Genomic DNA, 24,081 nt, shown 5'->3' with positions numbered 1-24,081 from the left:
CGGACTGATTCTAACTTTTGGTTCCCCTAGGGAAGCCTGGGGATGGTCTTCTGTCTGAGGGAGGAGGGGCTGGGAACCTGGTCCTGTGGGTCCTGGAAGGGGCCAACTGGCTGCGATGTAATTCCAGAATCAAGGAGTGGGGCCGGGCCAGCCTTCCCCAGGTCTCCTCCCCCAGGCCCGGTCCCCTCACAGGACGCCCCCTCCCCGCTCTTCCTGCCGGTTTCCTCTTGCCTTTTCCTGTCCCCCACCCAGTGCTGGGAGCTGGGGCAGAGGCAAAGGCTGAACAGGAGCAGCGGGGTCAGGAACCAAGCAGGGCAAGCGGAGCCAGGGCCCCCGGGTGCTGCCGGGACCCGAAGCAGGGTAAGAGCTGGGGACCCAGGAGTCCAGCACCCTCCTCCCTCAGACCCAGGAGTCAGTTCCCAGCCATCCCCCATCCCAGCAACCAGCAATCCGGGCTCCCATCCCCTCCTCCACCCAGATTCTGGAGTCTGGGTCCCAGACCCCTCCTCCCTCTGACTCAGGAGTCCAGGTCCCCCTTCACCCCATCCCTACCTCTCAAGGCCTCAGGAGCTGGGGCTTTATCCACCCTCCCTTAGGGCCATGCTATCTGGTGAGCGGAAGGAGGGCGGAAGCCCCCGTTTCGGGAAGCTCCATCTCCCGGTGGGCCTGTGGATCAATTCTCCCAGGAAGCAGCTGGCCAAGCTGGGTCGACGCTGGCCCAGCGCTGTCTCTGTCAAGTGAGTGCCCACCTCCTCACGGTTGCTGCCCCTGCCCCACCTGCCTCCCATCTGTCCCTGTTTATGACCCAGTCCCTGCACTGGGTAATGCCAGGGAACCGGAAAGAGTTGGCTGCAGTTCCTGTCCTGAATGGGCAAGTGAGATGGCAGGCGGTAGGGGACAGTGGGCCCCAGTGATATAGGGTCCGGTGAGGGAAGTGCTGGGGCTGGAGATGGGCTTAGGCCGGTGGACACGGGGATAGGGACACAGAACGAGTAGCGGTTTGGTTCACCTTCCTCCTCTCCCTGCTCACCTCTTGGAATTTCCTTCTGTGGGACTCGCCTTTATTTATTTATTTTCTCTCCCTCGCTCTCTCTTTGCCTCTGGCCTCTGCCCACGCCGCCCCCCATCTCTATACACCCCGCGTCTCTCGTCCTTCTGTGGGTGTTTGTCCCCCACTATCTCTGGGTGTCTGTCCCTCCCTTTCTGGGTCTCTGTTCCTCCCCGCCCCCCCACTCTGGGTCTCTGCCCACCTCTCTCTTTCTCTAACCCCTGCCCCCGTCTCTGCATGTCCTTCTGGTTCTCTCTCCCGTGTCTCTGCTCGCCGGTGGGCTCCCAGGTCTTCGTCTTCGGACACGGGGAGCCGCAGCAGCGAGCCGCTGCCCCCGGCACCGCCGCACGTGGAGCTGCGGCGAGTGGGCGCGGTCAAGGCGGCCGGGGGAGCCTCAGGGAGCCGCGCCAAGCGCATCTCTCAGCTCTTTCGGGGCTCGGGGACCACGGGGTCCGGTGGCGCGGGAGCCCCCGGGACTCCGGGGGCCGCGCAGCGCTGGGCCAGCGAGAAGAAGCTGCCGGAGCTGGCGGCGGGCGTGGCCCCCGAGCCGCCACTGGCCGCCCGCGCCACGGCGCCCCCGGGGGTCCTCAAGATCTTCGGCGCCGGGTTGGCTTCGGGCGCCAACTACAAGAGCGTGCTGGCCACGGCGCGCTCCACGGCGCGCGAGCTGGTGGCCGAGGCGCTGGAGCGCTACGGTCTGGCCGGCAGCCCCGGCAGCGGCCCCGGCGAGAGCAGCTGCGTGGACGCCTTCGCGCTGTGCGACGCGCTGGGCCGGCCCGCGGCGGGCGCCATGGGCAGCGGCGAGTGGCGGGCGGAGCACCTGCGAGTTTTGGGCGACTCGGAGCGCCCACTGCTGGTGCAGGAGCTGTGGCGGGCGCGGCCCGGCTGGGCACGGCGTTTCGAGCTCCGCGGCCGCGAGGAGGCGCGCCGCCTGGAGCAGGAGGCCTTCGGAGCGGCAGACGGCGACGGTGAGCTGTGGGGGTGGGAAGCCGGATTCTGGGGGCGGGGCCTGTGGAGGGATGGGTGGGGCGTGGGCGGGGCCAGTGTGGGCGGGGCCTGAGGGACTTGGGACAGGATGGCGGGCGCCGGGGGAGGGGTCCGCGGGACGGACACTGCGCGGGACCTATAGCACTGGATCTAGGGGAAGGCGAAGGTGGAGCAGGACCTAGGTCAGCCAGATGGGCTAGGCCCGAGGACTTTGCCCTTGGGATAGGTGCAGAGTTGATGGGCGTGGTCCTGATGGCAGATGGCCTCTCAGTAGTAGGCTGAATTGGCTCGTGAGGGGCAGGGCCTATGTAGAAGGAAGCTAGAAGGGGGACGCGCTTGGAAGGTGAGGAAATGGGCTATTAGATCAGAGCCTAAGAAAGGGCGGAGCTTCAGAAGGGTGGGCCTTGGACCAGGTGACCTTAGGCTGGGTTGGCTGCAAAGCCTGAGTGGGGGCTTGAGGGTGGTGCACGGGAAATGAAGAGGTATTTGTATTGGCCAAGGACCAGGCTACTTGGGGGCCTAGTATTTGAGAAGGCCTGGCCTGGAACAGGAGGTGCGCCTGTGATGAAATAACAAAGTCGGGGGGCACAGTCTGGCAGGGGTGGGGCCGGGCTCACAAAGATAGTGTCTGCTCAGGGAGCCTTCTCACAGCTTTTCTGTTCCCGAGTCTCCCTTTGGGAGATAGAGTGGTGTAGCAGTTACACTCATGGGTTTTCTTCACCGGTTAAACACAGCAAAATCCTAGGCGAAGATTCAACGATATAATGCATATAAAGGGTTTTAGCACAGGGCTTGGCATATAGTAGTTGCTAAAGAATGGCAATTATAACCATCATTGTCTTTTTTTTCTTTTCTTTTCTTTTTTTTCCAAAAAGCATTCACTGAACACCTTCTGTGGGCCACACATTATTTAGGGCCCTGGGGGAATACAGTGGGGACATTGACAATTCCCACCCTTCTAGATTTCACAGCCCAGTGAGAAAAACATCAGTTCACTCATTCAGCTCATTTCCACTGGGCACCTACTAGATGCCAGGGCTGTGTGTGACAAAGTTCGGAGTGCCAGTGGTGCCCTTCTCTGCTTCGACTTGGAATGTCAGGGAAGGGTGTTCAAGAGGAGGTGGTTTCTGCTTTCCTTGGGGCAGAATCTTCTCGGTTCTTCGTGAACAGTTCTAGTGCCTAGAACAGTGCCTGGCACGTAGTAGGGGCTCAAAAAATATTAACTGAAAGAATGAATGAATTTATGAGCTGAAATTACAAGATGGGTAGGAGTCAAGCAGGAAGTGTGTTCCAGGCACAGGGAACAGCATATGCAAAAACCTAAATGTGGGAAGCAGCCTCACCTCTTTGCAGCCAATTGTCTCTTTAGAATCTCTAGCTCTCCGAGTCTGGCTCTCCCTAGGTCTCTTTCCAGTTTCCGTCTCATCTTTCTCCATCTCTCTCGGCAGGCACGGGCGCCCCCTCGTGGCGGCCACAGAAGAACCGCTCCCGCGCGGCGTCAGGTGGGGCGGCGCTGGCCAGTCCTGGCCCGGGGTCGGGGTCAGGGCCCTCGGCTGGGTCCGGGGGCAAGGAGCGCTCGGAAAACCTGTCCTTGCGGCGCAGCGTATCGGAGCTCAGTCTGCAGGGTCGGAGACGGCGGCAGCAGGAGCGCAGGCAGCAGGCACTTAGCATGGCCCCAGGGGCAGCTGATGCCCAAATCGGACCTGTAGACCCCGGCGACTTCGATCAATTGACCCAGTGCCTCATCCAGGCCCCCAGCAACCGCCCCTACTTCCTGCTGCTGCAGGGCTACCAGGACGCCCAGGTAAGCGCAACCTCTCCTAACGAGAGAGACCTATGCCCCACCCTTTGGTTGAATGGGCGGCAAAACTACAACTCCCAGAATCCCGTGGGTCGCGTTAGTCTCAGATATGTCTGAGAAGAGAATGGAAGTGGTGGAGATAGATGTCGGAGAAGGATTTCACTGGAGGGACAAGTAGGCGATGATTCATTTCTTTCAAAGTTGGGAGAAAGCAGTGTCTTCCTCCAGGGAGAATGGGAGAGCCCACTTTATTTTATTTTCCTGCGCTGCGCGACTTGCGGGATCTCAGTTCCCCGACCAGGGATTGAACCCGGGCCACAGAAGTGAAAGCCCGGAATTCTAACCACTAGTCCACCAGGTAACTCCTGGGAGAGCCTATTTTAGAAAGGTCTTCTTGGAGGCCTCTCTTTCTTGAGGGAGAGTAATGGAAGAGTATCTTCTGGGGAGGGAGATAATTTGATTGATGCCTGGAATCTTGTTTGGGGTAAGCCTATGTTGTCTTAGGAGGAGTGGATTGAATCATTTTTTTAAAAATATTTATTTAATTAATTTTTTTATTTTTATTTTTGGCGGCCTCGTGTCTTAGTTGCGGCATGCGGGATCTTTTGTTGCGGGTGCGGACTCTTCGTTGCGGTGCAAGGGCTTCTCTCTAGTTGTGTCGCGCGGGCTCCGTACTTTGCAGCACGCGGGCTTAGTTGCCCCGCGGCATGTGGGGTTTTAGTTCCCCGACCAGGGATCGAACCCGAGTCCCCTGCATTGGAAGGCGGATTCTTTACCACTGGACCACCAGGGAAGTCCCTAAATCATTTTTTAAAGTTGATGGTTTACTTTAGAACGATTGTGAGCATTGTTGATGGGGGCAGGTGGTAGTGATACTTCTATTTTACATACATCAGTGGCAATAGGAGAACTTATTTGAGTGTTGGGGAGCAAGAGAAAGAAAGGATTAGTGGTTGGGGGCCAGTGGTAAGTTATTTCATTAAAGAAATGTAATGTATTATTGGAAATATTCATGTGTGTGTGTGTGATAATTAGGAGAATCATTCTTATGGTTTTGTCTACCTTTGGGTAACAGTGGTACAGCCAAGTTCAACAGGTACAGCTGGGATCAATGGGAAAGCCCACTCTAGAAGGTGGTGGAGTTTACTGAACAGTTCCATTTTTACTCTCAGAGAGGGATCCAACTGGGTTAGGTCACTTGGCTGTGTATATGGGTGAGAGGTTAAAACTATTCAAAGAACTTGCATTGGAGGAATTCATGCTTCCTTGTTGGGGCAACAGGACAGGGTAAGTTCATTGTAGGAAGGGGTTTGTATATATTACAACAGTCCATTCCTCCAGACAAGGTTGGTGAATAGGAGGCTCTATTTTGGAAAGGTGGTCAAATTGGAAGGATCTATTCTGGGAATATAAGAAAGTACGTTATGGGAAGAGAGGGAAACATTGGAAACATCCATTCTTTCAGATGGGATTCATGAGAAATTTCTTTGTAAGAGGCTTCATTGGAAGTGTCCATTCCTTGGGAACAGGAGTAAGAGTTTAATCTCTTGTAGAGAGGAATTTGTTTGCATTCATCTATTCATGGGTGTCTGTAACGTGAGAGTTCATGTGAGGTGCAATGGAAGAATCCCTTCTTGGGTTAGGGAACAGGAGAGCCCATTGTAAAGAGGGGGTTTGGGTATTTTGGATCATTCCATTCCTCCAGACAGGGATGAAAAATAGGAGATTCTACCTTCAGAAGGTGATCAGAAATATGGAAAGATCCATATTTCTCAAGAGGCAAATGAACCAATACATTGTAGTAAGGAAATTTAGAAACGTGCATTCATGGGGTGGAGGTAGTGGGAGAGAGTTCAGTGTAGGGAGGGGATTTATGGATATCAGGATGACTGTCTTCTCAGACATGAATGGGGAACAGAAGTGTCTACTTTAGGAAGGGGGTCAGACAGAGTGCTTCCATTTTTATAGGATGCAGATGGGAGAGTCATTTTTAGGAAGGGGTCTTCTGGAATGCACCTCTTCATTTGGTGGATGAAATGGGACACTCCATTATAAGAAGAGGGTCTCCTTGAAAACATCTATTTATAAGATGGGGTTACTAGAAGTGCCACTGTATGGAGATCTCCTTGGAGATGTCCTTTTTGGGGATGGGAATATTGAGAGCATCCATTGATGGGAGGGAGAGTGTCTTTGGAATCCTCCATCCTGGGAGTGGGGGGAATAGGTGAGTCCATTGTAGAATTACAGCTCCTTGGAAGTAAATTCATGGGGTGGGAAAAAATGAGAGTCCATTATAGAAAGTGGGTCTCCTTGGAAGTGTACATTCATGGGGTAGAGATAATGGAAGAAAGCTTTGTTCAAAGGGGAGATCTCTTTAAAGGTATCCTTGCTTTGGGAATATTGAGAGAAACTATTATTGGAAGGGGAAATGTCTTTGAAAGCCTCCATCACAGGGGTGGAATGATGGGCAAGTGGGGACTGGGGCAGGGAAATGGGAGAGTTCCTAGGAGAAAGAAGGTTTCCTTGGGAAGGTCCATTCTTAGAGGGTGAGGGTAGTGGGACAGTCCATTTTAGTAATGGAGATGTGGTGTCCTTGGAAGCACCCATTCTTTGGGCTGGATGTTATGGGAGAATCCACTGTAGGAAGGGATTGCCTTGAAGGAGTCCATTCAGAGGAGGTGAGAAGATGGGAGAATCCATTGGAAAAAGATCTCCCGGGAAGCATCCATTCTTTGAGGGAGGGAAATGGTAGAGCCCATGTCAAGAAAGGGGTTTCCTCGTATCCAGTCTTCAGGATGGATGTTATGGGACAGTTCACCATAGGAAGTGCCTTTGAAGAGTCCACTCATGGGAGGTCGGAGGTAATTGGTGAGTCCTTTGGGATCCCAGGAGATCTCCTTGGAAGTGCTCATTCAAGGCATCTGGTCAATTGTGGGTAAGGGATTTCCTCAGAAGCACCCAGTCCTCGTGGAGTGGTGTCCTTTAGTGCATCTTCACTTTCCCTCCAGGACTTCGTGGTGTATGTGATGACGCGGGAGCAGCACGTGTTCGGCCGGGGTGGGAACTCCTCGGCCCGCGGTGGGTCTCCAGCCCCGTATGTAGACACCTTTCTCAACGCCCCGGACATCCTGCCGCGTCACTGCACAGTGCGCGCAGGTCCTGAGCCCCCGGCTATGGTGCGCCCATCCCGGGGAGCCCCGGTCACGCACAATGGGTGCCTCCTGCTGCGGGAGACCGAGCTGCATCCGGGCGACCTGCTGGGGCTTGGTGAGCACTTCCTGTTCATGTACAAGGACCCCCGCGCTGGGGGCGCGGGGCCGGCGAGGCCTCCGTGGCTGCCCGCACGCCCCGGGGCCACACCGCCGGGCCCCGGCTGGGCTTTCTCTTGCCGCCTGTGTGGCCGTGGCCTGCAGGAGCGCGGTGAGGCACTGGCGGCCTACCTGGACGGCCGTGAGCCCGTGCTGCGCTTTCGGCCGCGCGAGGAAGAGGCGCTGCTGGGTGAGATCGTGCGTGCCGCGGCCGCCGGCGCCGGGGACCTGCCGCCCCTGGGGCCCGCCACGCTGCTGGCGCTGTGTGTGCAGCATTCAGCTCGGGAGCTGGAGCTGGGCCACCTGCCGCGCCTGCTGGGCCGCCTGGCCCGTCTCATCAAGGAGGCTGTCTGGGTGAGCACTGCCAACCTGCGTCCAGTCCCATCTGCGCCCCAAGTCCTTTCCCGAGCCTCCTCTCGCCACCTCCAACCTTAGTTTCGTAGTTGGGCAGGACAAAACTACATCTCCCAGGATACCTCAGGAGGGGGCTTGGGCTATTAAGCAAGGGGCCCCAAGGGATGCTGGGAGTTGTGGATTAATCCACAGTGCTTAAAGAGAAGACAGTACAGTAGTACCTATCTTTACAGCTGGGGGATATTGGAAGAAACCATCCTGGGAGATGGGGTAGGGGAAGAGATCCCTGAAGGTTGGAGCCGTAGTGGGCGAGACCACTCTTGGAGGCGAGTGAGAACAAACCCACTGGACCAGCAGATGGATCTGCCAGGGAGAAGCCATTCAGAGTTGGGGGGGGGGGGAGGCGGGGAAAGTTCCATCCTATTGAGCTGGGGCCTAGTTAGAGGAAAGGTTTAGGAGGTTTTTTTTTGAATAGGGGGAAACTCCATTTGAGCAGAAGTAGACCTAAAGGGAGACAGACCACTCTTAATCATAGGGGTGTGTGTTTTAAACTGTAAGAAGAGGATTGACTATTCTGAAGCTTGAGGATCAGAGTCCATTTGAAAACTGGGGAGAGTCTATTGTCAAAAAGGAAAAATCAGGGCATTAACTCAGAGGTCTCTCTTCCTCATCCACCTCACCTTAATTCTGATCTTACTGTTCCACAGGAAAAGATTAAGGAAATTGGAGACCGTCAGCCAGAAAAGTAAGAGAAACTCTGGGGAGAAGGGTCTAGAGTGATGTAGGGATCAGGATTCGCAGCCAGTTCTATGTTCACATTTCCATGCATGTTTTAGTGCAAGCTTCTTTGGGACTCAACTTTTCTAGTTGTGAAATGAGGGTTGGACTCTGACCCCAGTTAGACCCAGATCTCGGGGTTTGCATATTTTGGGGGGGAATTGGGCAAGGATTACAAGTCCCTTCCCCTTTTCCCAGCCACCCTGAGGGGGTTCCTGAGGTGCCCTTGACCCCTGAGGCTGTGTCTGTGGAGTTGCGGCCACTCATGCTATGGATGGCCAACACCACGGAGCTGCTGAGCTTTGTGCAGGAGAAGGTGCTAGAGATGGAGAAGGAGGCCGACCAGGAGGGTGAGCTCTGACCCAGGCCCATGCTTGTCCAAGCCTCCTGCCGTTCCCTGCACCTGGGGACCTGGGCTTCTGCCTGGCAGCCTCTGGTTCTCCCTCTCACTCCTATGCCTGTCCTCAGACCCACAGCTCTGCAATGACTTGGAATTGTGTGACGAGGCTATGGCCCTCCTGGATGAGGTCATCATGTGTACCTTCCAGCAGTCTGTCTACTACCTCACCAAGGTTGGCCTTGACCCCTGCTTCCTGTTTGGCATAGCATCACTTCCTGTTTGAACTACATCACATTGCTCTGGTGTCACTTCTTATTTGACCTAGCAACATTTCCTGCTTCTCTGACATCAATTCCCATGTCCCAGGCCCTCCCCCACCTCGCACTTTGCTGTTCTGGTACCACTTCCTGTTTGAGCTTACATCACTTCCTGCCTTCCTGACTTCTCTTCCTGTCTCCGCAACTATCCCCTCCTGATAGGCTGACTTCACTGCCTGGTTATATCACTGTTATATCAAGCTCCTGTTTTCTAAGTCCACTCTTAAGTCACTGATAAGTTAGATAGATAGATAGATAGATAGATAAATATAGATCAAATAATGCTAGGCACTGTCATTTAAATTAAACCTCTTTATTCAGGCCTCACTTTCTGTGTTTGCTGACCTCACTTCCTATAGCTTTGAATTCATTCCCTTTTCTGAGCCACAAACCTTTTTCTCCCTGGAGTGCCCATCCTGTAGGGCCTGCTTCCTGCCCCAGTCCCCCGCCACCACTCTTTTTTATTTTATTTTATTTTATTTATTTATTTATTTATGGCTGTGTTGGGTCTTCGTTTCTGTGCGAGGGCTTTCTCCAGTTGCGGCAAGCAGGGGCCACTCTTCATCGCGGTGCACGGGCCTCTCACTATCGCGGCCTCTCTTGTTGCGGAGCACAGGCTCCAGACGCACAGGCTTAGTAATTGTGGCTCACGGGCCCAGCTGCTCCGCGGCATGTGGGATCTTCCCAGACCAGGGCTCGAACCCGTGTCCCCTGCATTGGCAGGCAGATTCTCAACCACTGCGCCACCAAGGAAGCCCCCTTTTTTTTTTTTTTAATATTTATTTATCTGGTTGTGCTGGGCCTTAGTTGCGGCAGGTGGGCTCCTTAGTTGTGGCACGTGGGCTCCTTAGTTTTGGCATGCAAACTCTTAGTTGCAGCATACATGTGGGATCTAGTTCCCTGACCAGGGATTGAACCCAGGCCGCCTGCATTGGGAGCATGGAGTCTTATCCACTGCACCACCAGGGAAGTCCCACCGCCACCGCTCTTGAACTTAATATTGCTTCTTGGAATTCTCAGGGTTTCTGTCTTATGTTGGGCCTCATTCCTTATCTGTAGAATGAAAGGGGATATTTTGGGACAGGTAGTCTCTATGTTCCTTGAGCAGCCTTGATTTGTGAAGCCCTTTCCTCCCAGGCTTCACTTCCTGTACATCCCTGCCAAGTGTGGTTTTATTTCTTCTTTGGCTCTGACCTCATTTCCTGTCCTTGGCCTGATCTCACTTTCCACGGGCTAACTGCCACCCCACTCCCACTTCCTGACTCTCCATTCTTTTCCTTTCCTTCGGGAATTCTGGATAAATAATTCTTTGATTGAAGGGAGCCTCTTTTTTCAACGTCCTTTGTCCTCCTTGAGCTGTCTCTGTTGAGAACTACATCAGAGGTGGTCTTAAAATACCCAAGACACTTCTGGAAAGCCTTTCTTAAACTTGAGGTATCCCAGGCCTGATGAATGCTAGGAACCTATCTGGAAAGTAGGATTTTGCTCATGGAGACCTTTAGGGTGTTGAAGGTAGAATGGACTACAATTCCCAGAAGCCTTTGGTGGAGCTCCCCAGTACCTTCATGCTTTACTACCCTGAAGCTTTCAGGGAGTTGTAGTCCAACCCCTTGTTTGCATCTCTGTGTCTCCTCAGACTCTGTATTCAACGCTGCCTGCTCTCCTGGATAGTAACCCTTTCACAGCTGGGGCAGAGCTGCCAGGGCCTGGAGCCGAGCTGGGGGCCATGCCTCCAGGGTTGAGACCTACCCTGGGCGTATTTCAAGCTGCCCTGGAACTGACCAGCCAGTGCGAGCTGCACCCGGACCTTGTGTCTCAGACTTTCGGCTACTTGTTCTTCTTCTCCAATGCATCCCTTCTCAACTCGCTGATGGAACGAGGTGAGGGTGGGTCTGGAAAGGGCCCGGGAAGCAGAGACAGGAGCCACTGAGACCTGCATCAGTTAAGACACATCAGAGGCTCAGGCCTCATCTTTAGGGACTCTGGAGAGCAAGCTCCAGATCCCAAGCTGAAGAATAGGAAAGGTCTGGGAGGCAGGAGGGCAGAGTCCGTGCACCCATTGCTTCTCACACTCTTCCCCCACAGGTCAAGGCCGACCTTTCTATCAGTGGTCCCGAGCTGTCCAAATCCGAACCAACCTGGACCTTGTCTTGGACTGGCTGCAGGGGGCTGGGCTGGGTGACATTGCCACTGAGTTCTTCCGGAAACTCTCCATAGCTGTGAACCTGCTCTGTGTGCCTCGCACCTCCCTGCTCAAGGTGACTCCTGACCCCTGACCTCTGAGTCCCCAATCCCACTCATCCGTCCTCTGTATTCAGCTTACCCTTGGATCTCCCCTTGGACTCCATGTTATCCCCAGTCCCAGTTCAGACACCATGGGTGATGCATCAGCAGCTAGAAGGAAGCCAGCCACATAAATGTCCAAGTTTGGCTGCATCTGAATCCCAGTTGGACTTATTAATAATAGTTTCCAGGGTCCCCTCCCTCAGACATGCTGATTCAGGAAGTCTGGTATGGGACCAAGGAATGTGACGTTTAAAACATCCATTGAACGTAAACTACATGCCAGATACTGTGTTTAGCCCTTCTCACTGAATGCTGACTAAGCCTCGTGAAGTAGGTTATTAATTGACAATTTTGTTCAGACAAAGAAACTGAGAATCAGGCAGGCTAGGTCACTTGATTTCATTTATTTACTTTTATTTACCAAACTTTTACAGAGCATTTAACAAGCACCAGTCAGAGTTCTGTGTACTTTACAATCTTGCCATATTAAATCGTCCTAACAACCCTGTTAGGTAGTTCCTGTTCTCCCCCAATTTACAGGTGAGGAAACTGAGGCACAGGGTTTGCGAGAAGGTAATGAGTAGCCTGGGACTTTTGAACCCAGGCAATCTGGGTTGAGTCTCTTGTTTTAACCACAGTGATGATTCTGTTGCCTAGATCTAGGTTAGGTACAGAAATTTTCAAACAGTTACAAAAAGTAGCCACAGTAGAATAATGAACACCTATGCACACAGTAACATAAACTAATGGTCAATTTTGTTTCTTCTCCACCCCTGCCTACTCCTACCTCCTCATGTATTCCGAAGCAAATCACATTTTTCTTTTTTAAAGCTGAGAGTATGCCCTTTCCCACTATCACTTTGGTGACAACCATGTCTCACAGTACCTGGAAGACACTGCACAGACATCACTGTCTACCCACTACATCCATGCCCTCTTCTATGGAGGGCCTTCCACTTAGGATTTCTCAGCTGCGCCATAATGATCATAGATTTTTCACCTCATCTTCCCACCAGGCTTCATGGAGCAGCCTACGAACTGACCACCCCACACTGACCCCTGCTCAGCTCCACCATCTGCTCAGCCACTACCAGCTGGGTCCTGGCCGCGGGCCTCCACCTGCCTGGGATCCTCCCCCTGCAGAGCGAGATGCTGTGGACACAGGTGAGGAGAAATAGGGACAGAGGCATTGGGGCTGTCAGCTTTCTTCTGTCCTCAGGACCTAGGGATCCATAGCCCCAGCTCCTTCCTCCTGGTCCAAGATTCTGGACCCCTAGCCCTCTGCTGCCCCGGGATCTAAGTGCTGGATCCCAGGATACAGGATTCTCCCCCAGGATACAGGAGTTCAAGCCCCCAGCTCCTTATTTTTTTCGCAGCGGTTCAGGTCTCCAGCCTCTTTCCCCCCCAAACTACCTTCCTCACCTAGGAGGCCGAGTTCCAGGCCCCTCCACTCTAAGGAATCTGTACAACGAAGTTCCCAGTCCTTCCTCCTTCCTTCCTAATGGACCCAAGAACCCAACTACATCGCCCGTTTCCCAGGCAACGGTGGCCTTTCATAGTCTGAACTACAGCTCCCATGATGCTTGGGGACTCCCAAGAGTCGCGTTTGAGGGGACCCTGCTCCAGGAGCTGCCGGGGGTTTTTTCCTTCCTTCGGGCGTGACGCAGTCTCGGCCATCCCCGACACTGCTGCCTCACGCCCACTTTCAGAATTTAACTCCGACTTCTTCGGTCTCATAGGGGACATCTTCGAAAGCTTCTCCTCCCATCCTCCCCTCATCCTGCCCTTGGGCAGCTCGCGCCTCAGCCTCACCGGTCCTGTGACGGACGACGCCCTGCACCGTGAACTGCGCAGGCTCCGCCGCCTCCTCTGGGATCTTGAGCAGCAGGAACTGCCGGCCAATCACCGCCACGGACCTCCCGTGGCCACGCCTCCTTGAAAACCAATAGCAAACGAGCGCGCGAACCTTGAAAATTCATCGGCTTCTATCCTCTAGAGTCTAGAGCCTGTTTGAGCGCAGAGCTTTCTGGGAGTTGTAGTTTTTCCCCGCGTGGAATGCTGGGAGTTTGAGTTTGGGGGTAGTAGAGGATGGGACCGTGGGAAGATGGGTTTGGGAATTTGAGTGCCAGGACCAATAAAGGTATCTGTGGTATTGGCAATGCCTCTATTGTTAAGACTCGGGAGCGGTAGTGATGATTTTCTGTGGAATAAGGCATCAGGGCCCTTGCCTGGAGCATTGGGCTCCTGCCGAATCCTCCGTGATATTTATAGCCACGGCCTCAGCTTGCCCTCTTGCATGTAATCCAATCCAGGAGCACTGTGGCCTCCCACGCATCTCAGAACAGAGCCCTAAACTTGTTCTGCCAAAGATCAGGCCCTCAGTCCTGCCAGTGGGAAATAGCCAGCGCTCCCTTCGACCGCCCATAGCCCATCCTCCAGCCTCCTCCCTCAGACCCAGGAGTCTGGGTTCCCAAGCCCCTTCTGGACCTTTCTGCCTGTCGGGCACACTGATGAGCCTCAACGTTTCTTGTCCCTGTTCTGGAATCCCTCTTCCCTCACATCCGAAAGTAGGGGCCCGCAACCCACTCCTCCCTCGGGCCCAGGAGTCCAAGCCTCTGCCTCTTTTTCTTCAAACGCAGGAATTCAGGTCTCCAGCCCCCTCCTCCCTCAGACCCAGGAGTTCAAGGCTCCAGTTTGAACTTTTCCCTCCCCTGAATCCGACTCTGGCTGCTGCGTCAGGGAAAAAGTAAGCGACAGGTGGCACCTGCCTATAGGGCCGGGGCACGACCACCTGCCGCTGCTGCTCACCCTGAGCCCCTCTCCTGGCACCTGCTTCTGTCAGTCCGCCCGCCGCTGCCCCTTTCGACCCCGCAGCCCCAGGACGTGGAGGAGGAGCGAGCCGGGGACCCCGACTTCCGCCCCGCCCCAGGCCCTCCCAGTCCGTGCTCCCGCCCCTTCTCAGGATGCCAGGAGGGGCTCCTGTCTCCCCCCCCCCGCCCCTCTCCATCGCTCCCGACACGCCCCCAAAAGGGGGGTACGAGGCGGTCCCAGGCTGGTAGGGCGGAGCCCGCCGCCTCCAGCCTTGACTGCGGGACTCAACCCGCTGCAGAGCACAGCTGAGCCGAGCCCACCTGGTGAGAAGCCCCTGGGGTGGGGGGTGGGAGGGGAACCCGCCTTAACTCTTCTGTCACCTCTCTGAGCCTAGTCCCTTCCCCACAGACCGTGGTGGCTGACACCCACCCACGCCCTTCTCAAATGCAGGTGGCAGAGACCCTTCCATTCCCCAGGGACCTATCGGGTCCCCTTTCCCCTCTTGATCAAGGCTGTTGGATTCTAGGCCCCGTAAGAGTATTGAGTTCCTTCCCTTCACCCCCTTTTCCTCCCTCTCCTTTCATAGACCCGGGGTCCAGGCCACCAGTGCCCTCCTTCTTAGGACCCAGGAGTCCCAGATCTGAGGTCCTTCCTCCCCCAGACTCCAGGAGTTGGGGCCCTCAGCGCGTCCTCCCTCACACCCAGGAGTCCGGGCTCCCAGCCCCCTCCTCCCCCAGGATCCAGAAGTTATGGCCCAAGGCCGCTCCCATCTCTAAGTTCCTCAGGCCCTTTCCCTGCTGCGTTCACATGCAAGGGACGCCTCCTGACCTCCACTCTGACCCTGCCTCCTGTGGGGGCCCTGCTCTCCCTCCCAGTCCAGGTCCCCATCCCAGCCTTGACAATGACCCTGGCGGCTTCCTCCCAGCGCTCCCAAATCATTCGCTCCAAGTTCCGATCTGGTGAGAGTCTTCTCTCTGTGCACGTAGGGAAGGGATCCTCCCAGTCCTGGGAATATACTCCAAGTCTGGGAGTCTGCACGGCGGGGTGACATGGGAGGGGGGGTGGTGACACATGCCAAAGGCATGTGTTTTCTGTGCAAGAGATTATTTATGTAAAGGAGGCCCCAGCAAAGGGGTGGAGTTGTGGTTGACAGTGAGTGTGCAAATGGCTGGTGCAATGCTCACGTGAATAGTGGGGAATGGGCGGCTAGGGGTGGGTGTGCAGAGGACCAGGTACTGCAAAGGAACAGGGGCTTAAATTGACACCTGTGCAAATCGGAGGAGCGCCCAGTGTGGAACTGTGGGCAACGGGACAATGAGCTCGCAAGCCTTGAAAGCGTCAAAGGTTGCATTTCAGGTCCCAGCGCAGGTGAAAAGTGTGCAAGTGGGTACACCTGGAGGTCAAGTCCTGAGTAGACAGAGCGTACTTGAGTGTGCAAATGAGTCTGCTTCTGTGGTTGGGTGGGTGCGAAGACACCAGTAACCAAAGAGCAAGGAGTGTGCAAAAGAGTGCACGTGTACAAAGAAATGTGCAAAGAGAGATCCTTGCTCCACAACTGGGGGCCAAATTCTGAATGCGTTAACGTGGCTGGGTGTGTGCCGAGACAGTGAGCCTAGGATGAAGAGTGGCAAAGGGTACCAGTGCACAAAAGTGCTGTAGATGCAAAAATAGAGCCCAGGGAAATGCGTGTTTGAAGGTGGGTGTGCAAAGGAGGTGACTGAGGGGAGGCCCAGAGGTAGTGCAGAAGGGAGTCGGCGTGTGCAAAACGGGGTGCCGGGATAAAAGGGGGCGAGGTACAAACGCTACGATGGTGATTGGGTGGAGGATGGGGTGGGCATCGGCTGACGAAGGGGGCAGGTGGAGGAGTTGGGGGCAGGGCGGCCTCCTGCCTGCACCACTGGCTGGCTCCTGGCCCCAGAACGGCTCTGGCCTTCAGCGCTGTGCTGGCAGGGAACAAGCAGGAGGCCCGGGAAGGGAGCAGGCTGCCCGCCCACCCGCCTGCACGGGGTGTGTAAGGGGGCTGGGCACACGTGTCCCGCCAACAACTGCAGCTCACACTCGCCTGCCAGGCCAGGCTCTTGGACACTCCCTTCCCGCCTTTCTCCTCCCACCTCCCTCCACAGTCCTCCAGCTTCGGATCCACAGACGCTATCAGGACACGAGTAAGTGTGGGCCCTGAAAGGGAGGGGATGGCGGCCCCACTCCCTTGGGGCACCCTGGAGTGCAGCTGCCACACATCTTGCTTCGGTTCCCGAGCCTCAGTCCCTATGCCCCAGGGTACATTGCAATCCCATCCTGCCCTTCCCCAGGACCCAGGAGTACAGATCCCTGGCTGCCCCACCCCTAGGAGCTTTTCTTCCTGCTCTTGGGCTTTTCCCACTCCAATGAAATGCATGAATCCAGATCCTGTTTCTTTGGAGAAGACAGGCATCCCACACCCGACACTTGGCACACATACAAATCTCAGGATGTGGCTTTCAGCTTCTCTCTCTCCCCAAGAACCAGGAGTGCTGGTCCCACCCCTGTCCCAGCAAAACCCCAGAAATCTGTGATCCTCAGCTACCACACCCCTTGGTGACTGAGGATGAGATTCCTGCCTTTCTTGAGAATGTAAAGGTCTGGGTCCCTAGCACTTCTGCCCTTCGATCCAGGAGTCCAGGCAACCACCTTCCAACACTTGGGTTTCACTCCCTGGGTCTGTCCTCTTGCACCCGGGGGCTGGGGCCTCCAGGGTCCTCCTTCCCATGCAGCCTTGTTTCTCCCTGCCTGGCGTGCTGCCTGCAGGCCTCTCAGGGTCCTTTGCTGCCTCTCCATTCTCGGATCCAGATCCATGGATCTCAGCCGCAGACCCGGCTCTGGCTCCGGCCCCAGCCTCACCCTCGAGCCCAGCGCCTTTCCTCTTCAGCCCTGGGGTCCTTCTCCCTGAGCCAAAACACTACCCTTGGCGGTCCCTGAAGAAGGTGAGTCTCGACCAGAGTGAAGGGAAAGTCCCCCTGAGAGTCTAGCCTTGGTCCTCCTTACTGCTGCCCATTTTGCTCCTCTCTGATGGGGACAAGCCGACCCCGTACTTTTCATGGGGCTCTGGGGAAGGAAAGTGGGAAAGGAGCAGAAGCGTTTGACATCATACCTGCTTTTTCAGGAGTCTCCCAAGATCTCCCAACATTGGAGGGAGCCCAAGCCCAAGGAGCACTTGACATACCACCAGTACATGCCCCCAGAGCCGAGACAAGGGTCCAGGGCAGACCCCCAGGCTGAAGGGTCGGCCTTGGGTCCCCCTGGACCACCTCCATGGGAATGGACAAACTCACAGCAGCCACCTCCTAGGTGTGACCCCTGTTTTTGTTCTCTGGGAAGTTCAGGCCCCCCGATCCCTCCTCCCCCAGGACTCAAGAGTCCAAATCCCCGGCCCCTCTTCCTTCAGTTCCCAGAAATCCCGACCTCATATCCGAGAGTCTGAGCCACCTCCTCCCCACCCCCACCCCTGCCCCAGTTCCTCTTGTCTCAGGCACCGGAACTAGCCTCCTGTTTGTTCTCTCGGAGCTTCAGAACTCAGGTCCCTTGCTTTCCTGCATCTTCATGAGCCCCTGTCTTTGAGGACCAGAATGCCTTTTCTCTCTGCGCCTTCTAACCTGTTTTCCCCTCACAACTCTCGCCAGGATGAAGCCCAGTGCCCTCACTCGCTCCCCACCAGGAGTCCCCAGCCCCTCGCCCTCTCCACACAAGTTGGAACTTCAGACTCTCAAACTGGAGGAGCTGACGGTGAGTTTGGGGAGCAGCTTCCCAGGCTGGCCCTCTCGCTCAGTGGGGACCCAGAAGTCTAACCCTGCAGCCTCTGCTCCATTGGAGATCCAGGACCTAGGGTCCCCAGTCCCTCCTCTCTCGGTTTCCAAATGTCCAGCTCCGACCCCCCGCCCCCCCCAACCTGCGCCCCGGATCCCGCCTAGCACGGCCTCTCTCCGCCTCGCTCCCTAGGTCTCAGAGCTCCGGCAGCAGCTGCGCCTGCGGGGCCTCCCGGTGTCTGGGACCAAGTCGATGCTCCTGGAGCGCATGCGCGGCGGCGCCCCGCCCCGCGAGCGGCCGAAGCCGCGGCGCGAGGACTGTCCGGCGGGCGCTCCCTGGCCTCGCTTCAGGCGCAAGGCTTTGGGAGCCGCTGGGAGGCCGGCCTCGGTGAGAGCGGGACTACGCGCGTGGACCAATGAGGAGAAGACAAAGCGGGACGGGGCGGGAAGTCGAGAAAAGAATAGCCAATAAAGTGTGTGGGGCGCGGTTAAGAGCAAAGGGGGAGGATCTTAAGGGAAGGGAAGCCAATGAAAGAATAGGGGGCGAGGCCGAAGGGAGGGATGGATGAGTGAAGGCCCCGGCCGGGACCAGGAGGTGGAGCCACAGGTAGCGAGTGGATGGGGTTGCTCCCAGTGGGCACGGCTTATAGGAACTCGCCCTCTTCGCCGTTCTAGTTCAAGCCGAGTCCAACATCTCACTCGCTGCCCCTTCCACGTGCCGCGGAAACCCTTGTGACGGCTCTGGCTCCTGCTCCGGCTCCGGCTGCATCGACGGCTCAGGCTCCAGCTCCAGTGCCGATCCCTTCCTCAGCACCAGCCTCGACAGCCCTGACACTGGAGGAGGAGCTGCAGGAAGCGATCCGCAGAGCGCAGGTGAGAGGGAGCGGGCCTAGGGTCTCAGTCAGGATCAGGCTGGAGTCCCAGGTTCACGCCAGTTCTGCCCGTCCGCAGTTGCTTCCGAACCGGGGCATCAGTGACATCCTGGAGGATCAGGTGGAGCCTGAGGGTAAGAGCCGAACTCCTAGATTTGGGGGAAAAGGGGGCCGAGGTTCTGGGCTTCTGGGTTCGCGGGAGGAATAGGTTGGTGTCTGGACTCCTGAGTCCTAGGGAGGAGTGGGCTGGGGACCTAGACTCCTGGAAAGGACGAATAGGGAGCTGGCGTCCGGATCCCTGCCTTCCTAAGCTCACACTTCATTCCTTCCCCTACAGACATGCTGCCCCCCATCCCCCTGGACTTCCCCGGCTCCTTCGACTTGCTGTCCCCCTCCCCGGACTCTGAAGGCCTCTCATCTGTCTTCTCTTCCTCTCTCCCATCCCCCACGAACTCCCCGTCCCCCTCTCCCAGGGGCCCCACCGACTCCTTGGATTGGCTGGAGGCTCTGAGTGGGGGTCCCCCACTGGGCTGTGGCCCCCCAGCCCCCAGCATTTTCTCTGCTGACTTATCTGATTCCAGTGGCACCAGGCTGTGGGACCTGCTGGAGGATCCATGGTGATGGATTTTGGGGTTTCCAGGGACTGTGAACTGGGGGGGATGGAGAGGCCACAGAGATAGACTCCCTGAGGGAGGGGTTGGAACAACCAGCAGAGTCCCTCCCACCACAGACACAAAATCAGAGACAACTCTCATCCCCACCTGGCCCCTGCACTGCTGCTGACATGCCCACCTCCTGACTTCTGCCTGACCTCCATATGATCCCCTCCATGGTTGTGTGGTTGGGGGCAAAGAGGTTTCATTTGCTGCTGACCAGGGCAAAACAAGCTGCTTGCTGCTTCCCTCAGAGACCTCATGGATGTTTTTGTTCCCACTTTCATCCCCCCATCCCACTGACGAGATGGATGCCTGTTGCTGGGGAGTCTGGAAGGTGGTCTATGCTTTTTGGATGCAGGAGAGGGACAGGGAAGAGTAGGGAGAGAGAATAGTCTGCCAGACCCTTGGCTTCTGATTGGAGATGAGAAAAATCAGATGTGTCATATCTGAGGTCAGATTCCCTCGGAAGCAGAGTCTGAGACAAGATCTGTGTATCCATGATTTAGGAAAGAAATGCTCCCAGGAGAAACCAATGAAGGAATAGATGAAACAGGGCAGCGATGGGGAAGAAGACTAGCTAGAATGTGATTTCAGGTGAAGTCCCAACACCAGCCTGATCCCATGGGGAGCTCTGGAGGATAAATTAAGTTGTAGAGTCTTTCCCACCTTGAGGCAAAGGGAACTGGGCCTTTGAGACAAAGGGAGATCCCTGTTTGGGTTTATTATTGCTGAATAACAAACCACCCTAAAATTTCGTGTCTTAATTACTGTCTGTGATTGTTCACAATTCCATGGATTGACTGGGCTCAGTGAGGCAGTTCTTCAGCACCATATAATGTCAACTAAAGCTGGAGTCATCTTAGGGCCCAACTGGGCTGGAACATCCAAGATGGCACACTCAGGTGCATCTGGCACCTTGGCAGGGATGGCTAGTAGGCTTGACCCTACTGGGCTGTGGGATATCTGGACTTCTCTCATTCTCTGTGTAGTCTCAGTGCTCTCCCTCTCCATGTGGTTTCTTTCTCCAACAGGTAGCTGGACCCCTCACATGGTAGCTCAGGGCTCCCCAAAGTGAGCATTCCTAGGGGAGGAAGCAAAAACTTCCAGTCTCTTAAAGACTAAGCTTGGAACTGCCACAATGTCACTTCCACCACATTTTATTGGTTAATGCAAATCAAGGTAGCCCAGGCTGAATATGGGAGAGGACTACACAAACGTATGAATATCGGGGGCATGGTCACTGGGCGCTGTCTTTGGAGACCTGCCACTACACCCCTCTAGGCAGTCATGGGCCACAGGTCACAAGAAGGGGGCAGGATATAAACTCCAGGCACCTCAAGCTCAAGGGCAGTCCTGGGAACAAGGTTGCAGGGTAAGCCCTTAGCAGCAAACTGTTTTAAAATATAGGTTTATTATCATTCAGGTATGGTGAGGCCAATAGATCGGGAGACAATTGCCACTGAAAAGATAGTTTGTTATTTTCACAGATCCCAAAGGAAGGGGGCATGCCAAGCTATGCAGGGCACCAGGGTCAGTCAGGAGTTAGAGAGGAAGAGGAGAAACTTGGACAAGAGTCTTTATTGTGGTTTCCTTGGGAAGGAACAGATGAGGCAGGGTAAGCTTAGGATTGTCTTATTATTTGAATAATTTCATCAGGCTCTGGGGTGTAAGGGTTGTCCCCAGTTGCCTGGAACTTGGCCCTGGGGTGATTAGGCAGATGAATAGTGGCCTGAAGTATAGAATACCATAAAGGAAGTGGTTGGGGGTATGGGCTCTGGGTTGGTTGCTTTGCATGTGAAAGGCATACTTACATGTCAGTCCTTTATTACCTCTAGGAATTGGCTAGCCCTGGGAGGGGCAGTCCCTCCAATGTCAGCAAGGCCCCAGATGTCAAAGCACCAGAAATACAGAAATAAAAAGGCATGATTAATGCATAAAGCACACAGAAGCCGGGTGTTGGGTGCACAGAACTGGTAAGAGGAATCTGAGGGGACCTGGGCAGGCTGCCAACAGTGTCCACTACAGGTGGGAATGTCCAGTGGATTAGTTATGTGTTACAGGACCTAGAACCAGTGACTTCCTCTGGCTTGCTGTCATGTCAGTTTCCTTATTTGTACCTACAGCCTAGTGTGACTGAGAGAGTTCACTGAGAACGTCCATGAATTGGACCTGGCATGTGCCATGTGATGATAAACATTAATCACCATTATTAGCTGCTGATCGACAATTCTAGTGCCTCGAAGTGTGTAAACTCTGGTGAACATTAAAGATCCAAGATAAAAATGGAAGGGAACAAATGCTCGTTACCATGAGGCAAAGGGAATCTTTGATGTCTTCCAAACCAATCAGGTAGAATTTGTCCTCCTTACTTTCCAGATGAATTAATGAAAGATCAGAGAAGGGGAGCGACCTGCTCAGTGTCACACAGACAGGAGGTGTTGGAGTAGGGTTTTAAATCAGATTAATGTGTCTACAGCCTGTGCCCTCAGGGTTGAAAAATCAAAGAACCTCAATCTCTGCTCTGGTGAAGCTCAGACATTTGCAAAGAGAGTCCCAGTGCAGGGTGATAGGGATTTTCATGGCAATGGTACAAGGAATAGGAGGGGCAGGACTCCTAGAAGGGGACCAGAAGCTGCAGGGGAATGGGACAGGGTGGTCAGAGAAAATATTTTCGCCAAGACTCAAAGGGTGAGGAGGAGCTGGTCGGAGGAAGCTCTTGGAAGACAGCATCCTTGTAGAGGGAGAAGAACATGCAAAGGCTTGAAGATGTGAAGGGCGCTGCCACCTGGGGAAACTTGTGAGGTCAGGGTTCCTGGGATAAAAGGTGGGTGTTGGCAGGTCTTCCTCTGTCTCTGTTTCCCTTCTGACACTTCTATGCCTATACCCCTGTATCAGTCTCTTCCCATCTCTGCCTGCCTCTGTGTCTTCACTCTGTCCCCATCTCTCCTGTGTCCAGAGGAGGGCGGCCTTGGGCTGAGAGCCTGTGGGCCCTGTGTGCAGTCTCAAAGAGAGTCAGGGCTAGGGGCGGCTAAGGAATTCTCTGGAAGGTGGAGATTTGAAAGACAGACCCAGGATTGCAAGGAGTGTGCAGGTTTGGGTCCAGAGTCTGAGGGACGGGCTTGGGTCTTGCATTCTCCATGGCCCGTCCCTCAGCCCTTTTCCGGACATGTCAGCTACTTCCTCCTGCCCCTGAGGCAAGGACTGGGCCTCCCCCAAGGGGGTAGGGAAAAATGAGGGCTGGACCTATGGGGGAGCTGGGGGGAGGATGAGGTCAGATGGGGACCCCTCCCCCCACCATGCTGCCATCCCACGATCTCAGTGGAAGCATGAAAAATACCAAGAATATATTTGACAAATTACCAATTTATTTTATAGACATATTCCCCAGAAAGATACATTCATATTCATTGGGTAGACTGGAGAAGAATATATTTTGCTTTTCTCCCCCTTCTCCCTCCCCCTCCTTCTCTTCTTCTTCCTCTTCTCTCCCCCCCGCACCCCATTTCTCCCTCCCTCCCTTCGTATCTCTCTTTCTCCCTCCCTTCTCTGTTACCACATAGCTAATTGGCTGCTTCCAATCACTGACTTCTATTCTATTCTGCGTGTTACCTCTACCTTATTATTATTATTATTATTATTATTATTATTATTTGGCCTCGCAGTTTGTGGGATCTTAGTTCCCCAACCAGGGATTGAACCTGGGCCCTCAGCAATGAAAGCATGGAGTCCTAACCACTGGACCGCCAGGGAATTCCCATCATCCACCTTATTTTTTCTTTCTGCTTCGCCAGTGATGACCACCCCCCAGCTCCCAACTCCACCAACCACCTGAGATCCTCGTCATCATCAAGCACAGCCTCTTAGGGACCTGTGGGAGAATTTCTCTGGGAAACACACCCAGGAGAGCTTGACACAGAAGCAGGTGCCATGGTGGTTGGGGGTCTTCTCTGGGGCCAGATCCACCTGTGTGGACTTATCTCTCCATCACTAGCTGCCTGGCCTACGGCAAGCCATTTAACCTCTCTGTGCCTCAGTTTCTTCATTCATATAATGGGAACAAGGGCAATAGTACTTTGTGTGGGTGGTGTGAGGAATAAATGAGTTAACCTGTGTAAGGTGCTTAGAACAATGGCTGGCATATAGTAAGTGCTCATTAAGTGTCGGTGACTGTCACCGACCCACAGGATTGATTTGATTTCCACTCCTCTGCCAAATGGCTGTGTCCCCCCGCGTGACCACCATGTGTGCACGAGGGTTGCCCTGCCCTTGGTGTTGTCCAGCTTTATCATTTTCAATCTGTCCACTGCTACCTCTTCTTTCTCTCAAATCTTGTTTATCCCTGATGGTGGATGATGGGGACTCCCATACCTCAGACAGACTGGTGATGAAGACCTCAGAGCCAGGGCAGGGGGTTTAGGTGGCTGAACTGGGAGGAAAAGAGGGAAATGGGAATTGTGAACATTCATTCTCTAGAAGACAGGCTCTCTCCTTCCCTTGGGCAAACCGCTTCAGTGCCAAACCTTCATTCAGACTTTGAACCCAGCCCCTCCCTATCTGGGGACCCTAGACAAGTCACTTCTCTCTGACCTCATAGATGACCTGGTTCCTAGGTAATTTCCCAAGAGAAATGAAAACATGTTTGCATAAAGACTTGTACACAAATGTTGATAACAGCATCATTCATTATAGCTCTAAACTGGGGAGAGCCCAAATGTCCGTCAGATGGTGAACAGATAAGCACCCCA

At 54.7% G+C, this 24,081-nt stretch overlaps 2 protein-coding genes across 2 annotated transcripts; both read left to right on the top strand.

Moving 5' to 3' along the window:
- The first annotated feature begins 6 nt into the window (after positions 1-6).
- RASIP1 (Ras interacting protein 1) lies at positions 7-13,362 on the top strand. The gene is made up of 12 exons (XM_061172779.1): positions 7-360; positions 597-737; positions 1,337-2,016; positions 3,484-3,839; positions 6,845-7,498; positions 8,206-8,243; positions 8,474-8,625; positions 8,744-8,847; positions 10,569-10,812; positions 11,018-11,190; positions 12,235-12,382; positions 12,958-13,362. Exons 2-12 carry the CDS (start codon positions 601-603, stop codon positions 13,155-13,157), a joined length of 2,886 nt encoding a protein of 961 aa, XP_061028762.1. The 5' UTR covers positions 7-360; positions 597-600; the 3' UTR covers positions 13,158-13,362.
- Positions 13,363-14,303: 941 nt separating this feature from the next.
- Positions 14,304-20,137, top strand: MAMSTR (MEF2 activating motif and SAP domain containing transcriptional regulator). Its single transcript, XM_061172932.1, has 10 exons — positions 14,304-14,352; positions 14,905-14,988; positions 16,153-16,191; positions 16,814-16,989; positions 17,169-17,353; positions 17,686-17,788; positions 18,002-18,196; positions 18,484-18,681; positions 18,760-18,814; positions 19,018-20,137. Exons 2-10 carry the CDS (start codon positions 14,931-14,933, stop codon positions 19,299-19,301), a joined length of 1,293 nt encoding a protein of 430 aa, XP_061028915.1. The 5' UTR covers positions 14,304-14,352; positions 14,905-14,930; the 3' UTR covers positions 19,302-20,137.
- Positions 20,138-24,081: the final 3,944 nt, after the last annotated feature.

Source organism: Eubalaena glacialis, chromosome 18 (assembly GCF_028564815.1).
Source record: "Eubalaena glacialis isolate mEubGla1 chromosome 18, mEubGla1.1.hap2.+ XY, whole genome shotgun sequence".
NCBI classification, from domain to species: domain Eukaryota; kingdom Metazoa; phylum Chordata; class Mammalia; order Artiodactyla; family Balaenidae; genus Eubalaena; species Eubalaena glacialis.
Note: the sequence above shows the minus strand (reverse complement) of the source record. Positions and strands in the feature narration are given on the sequence as shown.